General features: G+C 34.9%; 1 protein-coding gene across 16 annotated transcripts in view; it reads right to left on the reverse strand.

Annotated features, from left to right (window-relative positions):
- Positions 1 to 14,612, reverse strand: part of CEP350 (centrosomal protein 350) — a 159,586-nt gene that overhangs the window by 122,978 nt on the left and 21,996 nt on the right. For 12 of the 16 annotated variants that reach the window (XM_063810731.1, XM_009439246.4, XM_009439235.4 and 9 more), the window contains exons 2-4: positions 5,316 to 5,401; positions 4,284 to 4,330; positions 830 to 944 (exon numbers count right to left, since the gene is read on the reverse strand). In XM_063810731.1, the coding sequence (XP_063666801.1) occupies positions 830 to 944; positions 4,284 to 4,330; positions 5,316 to 5,388 (235 nt within the window). In that variant the 5' untranslated portion in view covers positions 5,389 to 5,401. The remainder of the gene's footprint in view (positions 1 to 829; positions 945 to 4,283; positions 4,331 to 5,315; positions 5,402 to 14,612) is intronic. The other 4 variants (XM_054656347.2, XM_054656344.2, XM_009439208.5 and 1 more) reach the window with 1 other exon arrangement.

The following is a 14,612-nucleotide window of genomic DNA, read 5'->3' on the forward strand; positions in this document are numbered from 1 at the left end:
ATTAGAAAGGCCCGGTGGCGCGGCTACTCAGGAGAATCGCTTAAACCCAGGACGTAGAGGTTGCAGTGAGTAGAGATCATGCCACTGCGCTTCAGCCTGGGCGACAGAGTGAGACTCTGTCTCAAAAAAAAAAAAAGAAAAGAAAGAAACCACAGAATCAAAATACAAAAGGTAACCCAAGAAAAATTTGCATTGTATCAATTTATGACAGTCACCATATGAAAGAGATTCCATTTATGATTTTAAATCCCAAGAAAAATATACATTAAGTCAACTAAATTTCATTTCCAAAGTGCTATATATCTGTGAATTAAAAAAAAAAATCAGACATATATAACCTCAAAATGAAACTCTCATCACTAAAAACAAATGAAAACTCATTGTCAAGGGTGATGCAATAGTGCTAAAGTCCCTGGTCAAAAGATGGTGAAAACACCATCTACGGTTACTGAACATGAGGCTGCTTCATAGCTACCAAATATCAAAGGAAAAAAATTAAATGCCAGTGTCTCTGACAAAAAAGCAAACAACACGAGACTGTAAGAAGAAATTAAACTGAAATAAAACTATTACATCAACAACTTATATTTAAGGCAGAGTGTGGTAGCTACACCTATAATCCCAGCACTTTAAAAGGAGTCCAAGATGAGAGGATTACTTAAGGCCAGGAGTTCAAGACAAGCTGGGGCAGCACAGAGAGACTTCGTCTCTACAAAAGATAAAAAAAGATTAGCCAGGTGTGGTGGCACACCCCTGTAGATCTAGCTGTCTGTTTTGTCAAAATTTATATTTAATATATGTATATATTTGGAAGTAACTTCATACATACCTTTTCTACTTATTTTTCGAGTAGCGCTTGTAGAAGACTTCTTGGTATCCATGACAGAATCACACACAGCTGTACTTGTAGGGGCTACTTCTAATTTATTTTCAATGTGTCTCAGCTAAAGTTTAAACACCATCATAAGACATAAGTTAATTCTGTAAATAATCCAGCTACCATCAATTTACATGGTTATTTAAAAGTATATTGCCCAATACCTTTTTCCAAAGTAGAAAAAAACTCAGGAATCCTTTCTTATAATATTTGTTTTTCATCATTTTTTACTTTAGCTATAATAACATCTGGCACAATGCTCCCCAAATTTAGACAAGAAAATCAGTAAGATTCTGAAGAATATCAAAGAGTTTCCATTTGACATGTTGATCTATTTTTTAAATTGTTGAGTATTTTCAAAGTAGTAAATTATCTGACTTTTTTTTTTTTTGAGACGGTCTCGGTCTGTCGCGCAGGCTGGAGTGCAGTGGCGTGATCTGAGGTCACTGCAACCTCCACCTCACGGGTTCAAGAGATTCTCCCTCAGCCTCCCTAGAGGCTGGGATTACAGGCGTGCGCCACCACGCCGGGCTAATTTTTGTAGTTTTAGTAGAAATGGGGTTTCCCCATGTTGGCCAGGCTGGTCTCGATCTCCTGACCCCAGGTGATCCACACGCCTCGGCCTCCCAAAGTGCTGGGATTACAGGCGTGAGCCACTATGCCCAGCCAATTATCTGACTTTATATGTGACATACCATTATGCAATATATCCTGTGCATTTTACACGCAAAAATGAGGAAAGAATTATTTACCTGAACCAAAATTTAGGACTATAGGTACTCAAACAGCCACAGTGTTTTACAGTTTTATGTCTATAAAATAAGTTTCACAATAAAGACAAAATTCACAAGATAGAATTCAGGTTTCACATACACTCTCTGCAATATAAGTCAACTTTTGGTTATAACCACCAAAGTTCTCAATGACTGAAAAGCATTTCCTCCTAAATGGTAAAGTATTACATGCTTACAACAAAAAACTAGGAAAACAGAAACAATATAAAAAATGAAATTAAAATCAAAATTCCATCACATATAGACATTTTATATAAAATTTTGATATATCTTCCTTCAGATTTTTTTTTTTTTTTTTTGAGACAGGGTCTCACTCTGTCACCCAGGCTGGAGTGCAGTGACATGATCTCAGCTAACTGCAACCTCTGCCTCCCGGGCTCAAGCGATCCTCCCACCTCAGCCTCCCAAGTAGCTGGGACTACAGATGTACACCACCATGCCCAGCTAATTTTTGTATTTTTTTTTGGTAGAGATGGAGTTTAAAATTCAGAATCTGAATTTTAATAAGCTCCCAAATGTCCAGGTTGATCTCGAACTCCTGAGCTCAAGTGATCGACGTGCCTCAGCCTCCCAAAGTGCTGCAATTACAGGTGTGAGACACTGCGCCCAGCCTTCCTTCAGATTTTTGCATCCCAATGTATTTTAAAAATTTGAATAATTTTTGATATATTAATAGTTCTACATCAGATTGTCTCCCCTACTTATATTCCTTTATCATCCTTAAAAGTTCTTCAAAAACACCCAATAGTTTTGAAAAACAACTATTAACAGTTATTAACTTAGTGCTAAACTCTAAATTAGTTTAGCACTAAGTTAAGCTGGGGGATAAAAACTATTTCTACACTATAGAAAACATAATGCTCAGGTAGAAGAAAGAGAATATATATTGCTATATTTATAGGGCCAAAATATGACTCTGCATTGGGACCAAATCTAGGTTATAACACCTTTTCCAGATTTATTTTCAAACTAGTTCTAAAGATTAGAGGACAGAAAATATCACTGAAATACTTAGTAAAGAAATAGGTGATTCAAAATCAGGTGGCATAGAAAACAAAAAAGGGTATATTAGGAAAGTAATTTGCCCAGAGAGCAAATTAAAAAAAAAAAAGGGTTTCCTTTTGAATGAACTATTCATCACCTGCCAAATTTGGATTCCTAAACTTTAGACAAGATTGGCCAGAACACAAATGGGAACAGGTTGCCCATAGTCATTCTTCTTCAGTGGTAAGAGAAAAAAAACAACCTGTTATTGATACAAAAAAGAAGTAACTCTTTTAACACTGTTATTCAACATAGTACTGGAAGTCCCAGCTAGAGCAATCAGACCACAGAAAGAAATAAAGGGCATCCAAATTGGAAAGGAAGAATAACTCACAGTCTATTCAAGAAGTTGGTTTCCTTCATTTCCTCCCTAACAATGAGCTTTCTACATAGACAAAGCCCTACCTTCATCCTCTGTTTTAAATTTTTTTTTTTTTTTTTTTTTTTTTTTTGAGACAGGATCTCACTCTGTCGCCCAGGCTAGAATGCAGTGGTGTGATCATAGCTCACTGCAGTCTTGAGCTCCTGGGCTCAGGTAATCATCCCACCTCAGCCTCCTGAGTGGCTGGGACCACAGGCACATGCCACCACACCCAGCTAATTTTTGTACTTTTGTAGAGACAGGGTTTTGCCATGTTTTACAGGCTGGTCTTGAATGCCTGGGCTCAAAACGATCCTCTCACCTTGGCCTTCCAAAGTGCTGGGATTACAGGATGAGCCACTGCATTCAGTCTAAATTCTCTTTTCCACATACCAAATGAACAAATTTATTAAAGGTGAATAAACAGTACAAATTATTATTATTATTATTATTGAGACAGGGTCTTGCTCTGTCATTCAGGCTAAAGTGCAGTGGCACGATCAAGGGTCACTGCAACCTCGAAGCCTCGACCTCCCTGGGCTCAAGCAATCCTCCTGCCTCAGCCTCCTGAGTAGCAGGGACTACAGGTGCACACCACCAGGCCTGGCTAAATTTTGTTTTTTGGTAGAGACAGGGCTTTGCCATGTTGCCCAGGCTAATCTCAAACTCCTGGGCTCAAGCTATCTACCCACCTCAACCTCCCAAAGTGCTAGGATTACAGGAGTAAGCCACCGCAACCAGCCAATTTTAATAGTTTATATGGCATGGTGCTTGTGCTCCTAATTCCTAAAGTAGTATCTTGTTTATGACTTTACCATTTAATAGTTGTCATTTATGTTCATTTTATAATATATTATATATTATATATAATAATACTATAATATTACTATATACTATGTATATAAGTATATACTGTATATAGTATATATATTATATATAGTGTATATATATTATATATAGTATATTATATATAGTGTATATATATTATATAGTGTATATATTATATATAGTGTATATATATTATATAGTGTATATATTATATATAGTGTATATATATTATATATAGTATATATAATAATATATAGTATTATTCTATAGTAATATATAGTATTTAAAGAACAGTATGGAAAACATTTTAATCTATTCAATCATAACAGGAAATTGATTTTAATCCAGAAATAAATAAATGGAAGCTAAAACTACTTACAGCAGCCTTGGTTTGAGAAAGTGCATCCCACGATGTGGTTATATCTGCTGGGGAAAAAAATGATATTTACTATATCAATCAACCAGAATCTCTGAATTAGACCTCAGAATATGAATTTTAATAAGCTCCCAAATGCACTCAAAAGTCTGAAAACTACCTTATTAGGCAGAACAATTCCTCAGCAAATGCTTTATTATATTGAGTCAAAATGGGTTTTTATCTATAAGATTATTAAGCCAACATTCCCAACATACGGTTTAAAGGTAAACAGACACTGCTACCATTGGACTGGCATTTCCACTCACACCTGTATCAGACAGCTCCAAAAAAAAGCAGCATCCTCAGTTTACCCCAATGAGCTGAACAAATATAAAATTTTATATTGTACTGTATCTTATAATACAATGTGAAAAAGATTAGAAGCTATTCCAGATTTTGATCTACCAGTAAAAACATAGGTAAAATCCATTCAGTCTTTCAGGTAACAACCCTTCAAATAGTTTAAGGTCGTGTATTTTCCATAAGTCATCCTTCTCCAGGATAAGTATTTCCACTTCCTCCAACTACTCTTCATATGACTTGATTTCCAGATCTCTCACAAACCTAATAATCTTCCTCCAGATGTACTCTAGTTTGTCAATCTCCCTCAAAAAATATCAATGCCTCAAAATTACCTCTAATGCATTATTTTAAAAAGAATTCAATGAGACTGTTACTATTATTATCTGTACCCCTATAAGTCTGTAACTATATTGGGGCTATATCATTTATTGAAATTAGGACAGAATTTCTGAAAAATTTTACATATACTGGTTCACTTTAAAAAAGGATTCCTGCTTTACAAAACAGTTTACCATAGGATGCCTTTTAACATGAAGCACCAGGTATATTTAAAATATAAGAGAATTTTAAAATGATTTATCCACTTTCTATAAATCAAAGCATAGGTATAATTTTCATTTATTAGACCAAAATTTAATACACATGACCTAAATGAGGTATTAAGTTCTGTTTAAAAAAACAAAATCATACCTTGAACAGTATCCTTGCTTTGAGAGTTCCTTGGATTTGGTAAAGGCACCTCTTTTGATTTGCTGCTCCTCATCCTGCCAATTTACCTGCAATCACATCAGTATTCACCGAACATCAATCTTATAATATTACTTTTCCTTAGAAAAATAAATCATTAAAAATTATATTATGACTACTTCACACCCATTAGGATGTAAATAGGACAGGCTACTATCAAAAACACACAAAATAATAACAGCTGGCAAAGATTTGCAAAACTAGAACCCGTGTGTGCTGTTCGTGGGAATATATGACACAATCACTATGGAAAACAGTGTGGCAGTTCCTAAAAAAAGTAAAATTAGAATTACTGTAAGATCCAGCAATTCCACTTCTAGATATATGATACGGTTTGGTTCTGTGTCCCCACCCAAATCTCACCCTGAATTGTAATCTCCATAATCCCCAAGTGTCATAGGCGGGACCAGGTAGAAGTAATTGGATCAGGGGGGCAGTTTCCCCTATGCTGTTCTCATGATAATAAGTGAGTCTCGTGAGATCTAACGCTTTTATAAGCGTCTGGCATTTCCCCTGCTTGCACTAATTCTCTCTCCTGCCACCCTGCGAAGAGGTAGGTGCCTTCTGCCATGATTGTAAGTTTCCTGAGGCCTCCCCAGCCATGCAGAGCTGTAAATCAATTAAACATCTTTTCTTTATAAATTACCCAGTCTCGGATAATTTATAGCAGTGTGAGAATGGACTAATACAGTATACAACCAAAATGCTTGTGGAGGCTCAAGGAACTATTTGTACAACCATGTTCAAAGCAGCATTATTCATAGTAGCTAACGTGGAAGTAGCCCAAATGTCTATCAACAGATGAATGAATAAGTAAAATGACATTTATATATAAAATAGAATATTATTCAGCCTTAAAAGGAAGGAAATCTGATATGTGCTATAACATGAAAGAATCTTGAGGACATTATACTAAGTGAAATAAGCTAATCACAAGAAGACAAATACTGTATGATGCCACTTACATGAGACAGTCAGAATAGTCAAAAACATAGAGACAGAAAGTAGAATGGTGGTTGTCAGGGGCTGGGAAAAAAGAAGAATGGGGAGTTACTGTTTAATGGGTTTCAGTTTTGCAAAATGAAAAGAAATCTGGAAATGGATGGTGGTGATGGTTGTACAACAATATGAATGTACTTAACACCACTGAACTGTACACATAAGAAATGGTTGTAATGGTAAATTTTGTTATGTATATGTTACCACAATAAAAAAAGAAAGGAAAAAAATTATATCACAACTCAAAGGGAAAGATCATGATCTGCCTATGGTTAGCTCAGTGATAAGTAATACTGTATTTTCCTATGAATATAGAGGAACTAGCCTTTTATAAAAATCATGTAACAACACAGAAAGTTTGAAAAATATAAGAATAAAAACTCATTACTCCCTAAATCCTAATATAATCATTAATAAGTAATTTTATTACTATCATCACTGTAACTTCAATTTTGTGCCCTACTTTACTTAACTGCTGGACACTTGTGGTGGTTTTTAAATATATCCAAAATTTCTTTGATACTCCTTTCTTCAAAATGTGGAAATTAATTATTCTCCCACTGAGTATGGTGGGACTTAGAGTCTTATTTTAAACTAATATCACATGTGGTGAAAGTGACAATATGTGACTTCTGAGACTAGGCTATAAAACGCATTCTCATCTCTCTTTGGATACAGGTGCCATGTCCTAAGAGCAGTCAAGCGCAATCCTATAGATGTCCATGTGGCAAAGAACTGAAGCCACCTGCCTATAGCTATGTGGGTGAGCTATCCCCTTGCAAGTAGATCCTCCAGACCAAGTCAAATCTTCACAGGACTACAGCTCTACCTGACATCCTGACTGCAACCTTATGAGAGACACTGAGCCAAAATCACCCAGATGAGCTGCTCCCAAATTCCTTACATACAGAAAGTGTGAGATCACAAATGTTTGGTGTTTTAAAATGCTTAAATTGGGGTGGGAGGTTATGAGTTAGACAACAAGAGATAACCAATACAATATTATGTCCCATTTTCTCTATTACAAATAACACTGAAATGAACATATTTGTATTTATGAATTTCTGCTTATTTGGTTACCTAGAACAGTATCTGCAAAGTGTGCTAAAACTGAACAAAAGAATGTGAAGAACATGCTGCTCTTGAAATACAATGTCAAATTGTCTTCCAAGAAGGGCCTACCTGTTTCATAAATACCTTATCTATTCTTTCTACTTTTGCTGATTTAACAGGAAAAAAATCTATGCTTTAATTTGAATTTGGTAGATGCTAGCAGGATTAAACGTTCTGCTCTATATCTTAACCTTAGTGCTTCATTGGTGAATTATCTTTTCTATCCTTTGCCCACGTACCTACCAGGATCTTAATGTTTTTCTTATCAAGTTAATGAGTTATTTGCCTTACAAATATATTAAACCTGTCATATTTGATAAACATTATTTTCTCCACTTAGTTGTATGCAGAGGCAGTACGGTATGTTGAATATTAAAAACACCAATTTAAATTTAAGAAAAGGAAGGGCTCACCTATTAAGTCCAAATATGTAAAACTAAAAGATATGGTTAATTTTTAAGGAAGTTAATTTAATCTGATTTATCAGGGTAAATAATCCTGATTCATAAATTTCCTAGAAAACACCTCAAAAATGTTCTAAAAATAGGGCCAGGCACAGTGGCTCAAGCCTGTAATCCCAGCACTTTGGGAGGCTGAGGCAGGTGGATCACCTGAGGTCAGGAGTTCAAGACCAGCCTGGCCAACATGGCGAAACCCTGTCTCTACTAAAAATACAAAAATTAGCTAGGCATGGTGGCGCACATCTGTAAGCCCAGCTACTCAGGAAGCTGAGGCAGAAGAATTGCTTGAACCCAGGAGGCAGAGGTTACAGTGAGCCAAGATCGCACCACTGCACTCCAGCCTGGGCAAGAGAGCGAGACTCCGTCTCAAAAAAAAAAAGTTCCAAAACTAGAATGTTTTCATAGATTATAGAATATGGCTCTAAGAAAAGTAAACAAGTTTCCTGAAAATAAAGGAGCATGGTAGAAAAACAACATTTTATCAACCATAAAACTTTAATCTGCCAACACAGTTTAAGAAATTAACTCATTTTGGCTGGGCGCGGTGGCTCACGCCTGTAATCCCAGCACTTTGGGAGGCCGCAGGAGGTGGATCATGAGGTCAAGAGATCAAGACCATCCTGGCCAACACAGTGAAACTCTGTCTCTACTGAAAATACAAAAATTAGCCAGGCATGGTGGCGGGTGCCTGTAATCCCAGCTACTCAGGAGGCTGAGGCAGGAGAATCGTTTGAACCAGGGAGTCGGAGGTTGCAGTGAGCCAAGATCGTGCCACAAGACTCCAGCCTTGCAACAGAGCAAGACTCCATCTCAACAACAACAAAAAACTCATTTTCCTTTTGATGAAAATATTTTTAATCTAGCCAACTGAAAAATTAAGCAAACATCAGTTATATTACTAGAATATCTGTCAATGATTAGACAAAAAATTTCTTTGGGCAGATATCTTTTTGCTTTAAAACTAAAATAAGTGCTGAAATATATAGTGATTATCAATTTTCCAATGGAAAGGATATATTAAATAATCAAAAACTACATATGTGTCCACAATCTCTATGTCTTCTTAGCTAACACTAAGGCTGAGACAGTATAAATGAATAAACAAGAGAAAATTTATCTGCTTCAAAATAAATACCCTATTAATGGGCAATCATCTTTAATATAAATTACTAAATATTAAAAGTATGACATTTATGTAAAACTTCATACTGTAGAGTATCCCCCACTAATAATGAGAATGAATTACAACTACATGCAAAAAGATAGTTGAATATCACAAACATGTTGTGAAGAATGCCAGAAACAAGAGTATATACCATATAGTTCCATTAAATAAAGTATAAAATAGGCAAAAGGAATCTATAGTGCTAGAAGTGAGGATAGTCATCACCCTTGAAGTGGCTAGAGAGGTGGCTGAAATTGGAGCAAGGAAGTGCTTCTGAGGTACTGCTAATATTCATGGATTTGGGTGCTGATTTCAACGGTACGTTCAGTTTAAGAGACTTTATCAACTTGCACATTTATGTGCTTTTTCAATGTATATTATACTTCAAAGGATTTTCAGATAACATGAATTATGCCCTGTTTTAGGTTTATAATTCTAGTTTTTGAGGCTTTTTTAAGAGACAAGGTGTCACTCTGTCACCCAGGCTGGAGTGTAGTAGTGCAATCAAGGCTCACTGCAGTCTCAACCTCCTGGGCTCAGGTGTTCCTCCCACCTCAGCCTCCCAAGTAGCTGAGACTACAGGTACACACCACCATGCCCGGTTAATTTTTTTTTTTATTTTTATAGAGATGAGGTCTCACTATGTTGCCCAGGCTGGCCTCAAATTCGTGGGTTCAAGTGATCCTCCCACCTCAGCCTCCCAAAGTGCTGGGATCATGGGTGTGAGCCACCAGATGCAGCCTATAATTATAGTTTTAAATCAGTTTTATGATATCTATTCTCATGAAGCACCTGAATTTGCCAATAATCTATCTTTCAAAATCTTTGGTTATCCCATGCCCTGTAAGTGAATATTTTAAACATAATGTGTTTAAGTTGGTCTGTTCTTTATGTAAGAATACATTTTTTAAATCACCATTTTTGTAGAAACTGAAAATTGAATTAGTGAAAAAAGTGCAATAAAAAACTTACTTATAATAATAAAATAATCTATCAAAAGGTTTACTATCTTTAAAGTATAAATCTCAATTTGCATAAGGCCTTTTTCCCAACCAGTTTTAAGTGTTTACCAAGTCAAACAGATTATTCAAGATCACTTCTTGCGGAATAATGAAAGCACCTTCCCAGTTAAATGTTTTAGAGAGATCATGACAATAACTTTATTCTACAGTCATATGGGAAATTTGGATTTATTTATTTGTTGGACATTTGTGTATTATCTTTTGTCTATTTAATTTGCCAAGAATTAAGAGATGGACAAAAATTCACTGGAACTACTGAATTTTTGTCCATTTCATATTTCTAAAATATTTAACTTCTAAATAACTTGATATTATTTGGTATATAAAAGTTCATGGTTATGCTGTCAATGGATTTTATATTTCAACAATAAAAAATGACTGTTTATCCCTAGAGAAATGTGTTTTAGTATTTAATTCCACTTTGCATGCTATTAATAAAAAGCAAACATTGCTTTATTGAATCTGCCCTTTCCTTTTAATTCTAAGCTTTCTGGATCACTTTCTTTTAAACATATATTGTATATAGAAAATAGAATTTTTTAACCCAATGTAATAATATTTGTCTTTTAGGACTAAGAATGAGGAAAGTAATCTTGCACATCAACTGCTTGTGCTAACAATGTTTTTTGAGTACCTACTTTGTGCAAAGCATTGTATGTTATTAAAAAAATTAAAAATAAGAAATGGTCCTTACAGATGAAAAAACTGAGGGAGAGAGAGAGAAAGAGAGAGAGAGAGAAATGGTTCTGACCTCTACAATCTCACAATCTAGTACAAGTATTCTTAACCTAGTAATCCATGAATGAGCTTTTCCTCTAAGATCTGAAACAAGACAAGGATGCCTACTTCCACCACTTTTGTTCAACATAGTTCTGGAAACCTTAGCCACAGTAATTAGGCAAGAGAAAGAAATAAAGGGCATCCAAATTGCAAAGGAGGAAGTCAAATAGTCCCTGTTTTCAGACAATATAATCATACATATAGGAAATCCCAAAGACTCCACCAAAAAAAAATTAGAACTAATAAATGAATTCAGTAAATTTGTAGGATACAAAATCAACATACAAAAATCAGTAGTGATTCTATACATAAATAATGAACTACCTTAAAAAGAAATCAAGAAAGCAATCCCATCCACAGTAACTACAAAAAAAAAGAAAAAAAAATCTGCCTAGGAATAAGTTTAACCAAGGAGGTAAAAAATCTCAACAAAGGAAACTGTAAAACACTGATGAGAAAAGTTAAAGAAAACACACAAAAAAGAGAAACACCCTGTGTTCATGAACTGGAAAAATTAATATTGTTAAAATGACCATACAACCCAAAGTGATCTACAGGTTCAATACAATCCTTATCAAAATACCAATGGTATTCTTCACAGAAATAGAAAAAACAATCCTGAAATCCATATGGAAACACAAAAGACACCAAATTGCCAAAGCAATCCTGAGCAAAGAAAACAAACCTGGTGGCATCACACTACCAGATTTCAAAATATACTACAAAGCTACAGTAACCAAAACAGCATAGTACTGCCATAAAATCAGACATATAGACCAATGGAACAGAACAGAGAACATCCATGTATTTATAGCCAACTGATTTTTTACAATGGTGCCAAGAACATTCACTGGGGATAGTCTCTTCAATAAATAGTGCTGGGAAAACTGAATCTCCATATGCAGAAGAATGAAAACAGACCCCCATCTCTCACGCTACACAAAAATCAACTTGAAAGGGATTAAAGACTTAAATATAAGAACCCAAAACTATAAAATAATTAGAAGAAAACATAAGGGAAACAGTTCAGGGCACTGGTCTAGTAAAAGATTTTATGAACAAGACCCCCAAAAGCACAAGCAACAAAAGCAAAAATTAACAAATGGCATTATATCAACCTAAAAAGCTTCTGCACAGCAAGGGAAACAATCAACAGAATGAAAAAACAACCTAAAAAATTGGAGAAAATATTTGCAAACTACTCATCTGACAGGGAATTGATATCTAGAACATACAAAACTCAAACAACTTAAGAGCAAAAAAAAAAAAAAAAAAACACCCCAAATAATCTAATTAAAAATGGGCAAACACAAATGGTCAAGAAACATGTTTTTAAAAAGCTCAACATCACTAAGCATCAGGGAAATGCAAATCAATACCACAATAAGATATCATCTCACTCCAGTTAGAATGGCTATTAGCAAAAAGACAACAACAAATGCTAGCGAGGATATACAGAAAAAGGAACTCTTACATACTATTGGTGGGAATGTAAACTAGTATATCCACTATGGAAAACAGTATGGAGATTCCTCATAAAATTACAAATAGAACTGTCATATGATCCAGCAATCCCACTACTGCATATTTATCCAAGGGAAAGAGTATCGGTATACTGAAGAGATATCTGCACTTCCATGTTTATAGCAGCATTATTCACAATAACCAAGAAATGGAATCAACCCAAGTGTCCGACAACAGATGAAGAGATGAAGAAAATATGGAACTATATCCTGTCTATAAGAGACTCACTTTAGATCTAATGACAAAAATAGACTGAAGTTAGCAGGCTGAAAAAAGAAACTGCATGTAAACAGTAACCAAATGAGAACACGGGAGGTCACAATTATATTAGGCAAAACACATTTTAAGTCAAAACCATTCACATTTCCATAAAAAAGAAAAGAAAAATATATATGCACAATGGAATACCATTCAGCCTTAAAAAGAAAAAAATTATGTCATTTACAACAACATGGATGAGGCTGGAGGACGTTATGTTAAGTCAATAAGCCAGGAACAGAAAGCTAAACACAGCATGTTCTCTCTCCTATGCAGAAGCTCATAGAAGAGCTCTTCTCATAGAAAAGTAGAACAGAGGTTAGTAGGGGCTGGGAGGGGGGTTAAGGGGGCTTAGGAGAGATTTGCTAAAGGATACAAAATTACAGCTAGATAGAAGGAATAAGTTCTAATGTTCTATAGCACTGTAGAATGGCCACAGTTAACGAGAACATATTGCATATTTTCAAGTTGACAGAAGATACTGAATGTCCCCAACACAAACAAGTGATAAATATTTGAGATGATGGATGTGCTAATCACCCTGATCTGATCACTACACATTGTATCAAAACATCACTATTGCCCCATGAATATGTGCAACAATTGTGTCATTTTAAATTTTTTTTAAATTAAAAGATAAAGTTAAGCATTCTGTTATATAGTAATAAGCTTGTCACAACATTCTACTTTCATAATGGAAGATAGCCAAAGTTCTCTGTATAGTCATGCGCCATGCAATGATGTTTTGGTCAACACAAACCACATATATGACAGTGGTCTCTTAAAACTATATTGGAGCTGAAAAATTTCTATCGCCTAGGATTTACTATACCATACTTTTTATTGTTATTATAGAGTGTGCTCCTGCTACTTACTAAAAATAAAAATACATATTTTATACATATTTTATTTTATAAAATATATTTTTATAGATAAAAATATTTTTAAAGTATAAAAAGTAAAAACATAAAAATTTAAATTGAACAAAAGCTTACAGAATAAGGATATAAACTATTGCTGTACAGCTGTATATTTGTTTTAAGCTAAGAATCATTACAAAAGAGTCAAAAAGTTTTAAAAAATTAAAGTTTATAAAGTAAAAAAAGTTACAGTAAACTAAGGTTATAACTGAAGAAAGATTTTTTAATCAACTTAGTGTAGCATAAGTGCACAGTGTTTATAAAGTCTACATAGTGTACAGTAATGTCCTAAGCCTTCAGTAGCCTTTTGGACTGCTTTATTTTCTGAGGCTTACTGTCTGCCAAGGTCTAAATTCAAATGATCTTCAATTATCTGCAAATAGCTTTCTTCTTCACATCAAGTGATATAAGAAATAATATAATAAACACCCATGTAGCTACCTCTCGGTTTAAGGAATAAACTATTACCAATTTGGCTGGAGTCCTCTGTGTATACTCTGCTCACACTCATCTCTCTCCCCTCATCCAGAAAGAATAACCTCTAGCCTGAACTCAGTATTTACCATGTTTATCTTCCTTCAACTCTAACATTTTTCAAAAGTCAAAAAGGCCACCTTCCCACTAAGCACAAAACAACTGATCACAAATTATGCCTTCAAAATGTTCCCAAAAAGCTTTGTTAAATGAAGCTGTGTAAATACTAGAGATATCAATCACCCATAGTCCCATAGTCCTTTTCTCTAGGGAATTACCCCTATCCACTACTGTGATCCACAAAGACCTGCCCCTCACCCCAGCTCTAGCTGACTGGATAAGGACTAAGGAAGCGACTCAAAAGCATCCTATCCAGTCCCGGAAAAACAGTCTGCAGAGTTTTGGAATTGAAAGGATAGGCAACGGAACATGAGCTATAAGGAGCCAAGCTGAAAAATACAATGAAAAACAAAGAGGAAGATCAAAGAAAAACAAATAAAAGTGGCCCCAAAGAAAAGGAAAAA

Source organism: Pan troglodytes, chromosome 1 (genome assembly GCF_028858775.2).
Source record: "Pan troglodytes isolate AG18354 chromosome 1, NHGRI_mPanTro3-v2.0_pri, whole genome shotgun sequence".
NCBI lineage: Eukaryota > Metazoa > Chordata > Mammalia > Primates > Hominidae > Pan > Pan troglodytes.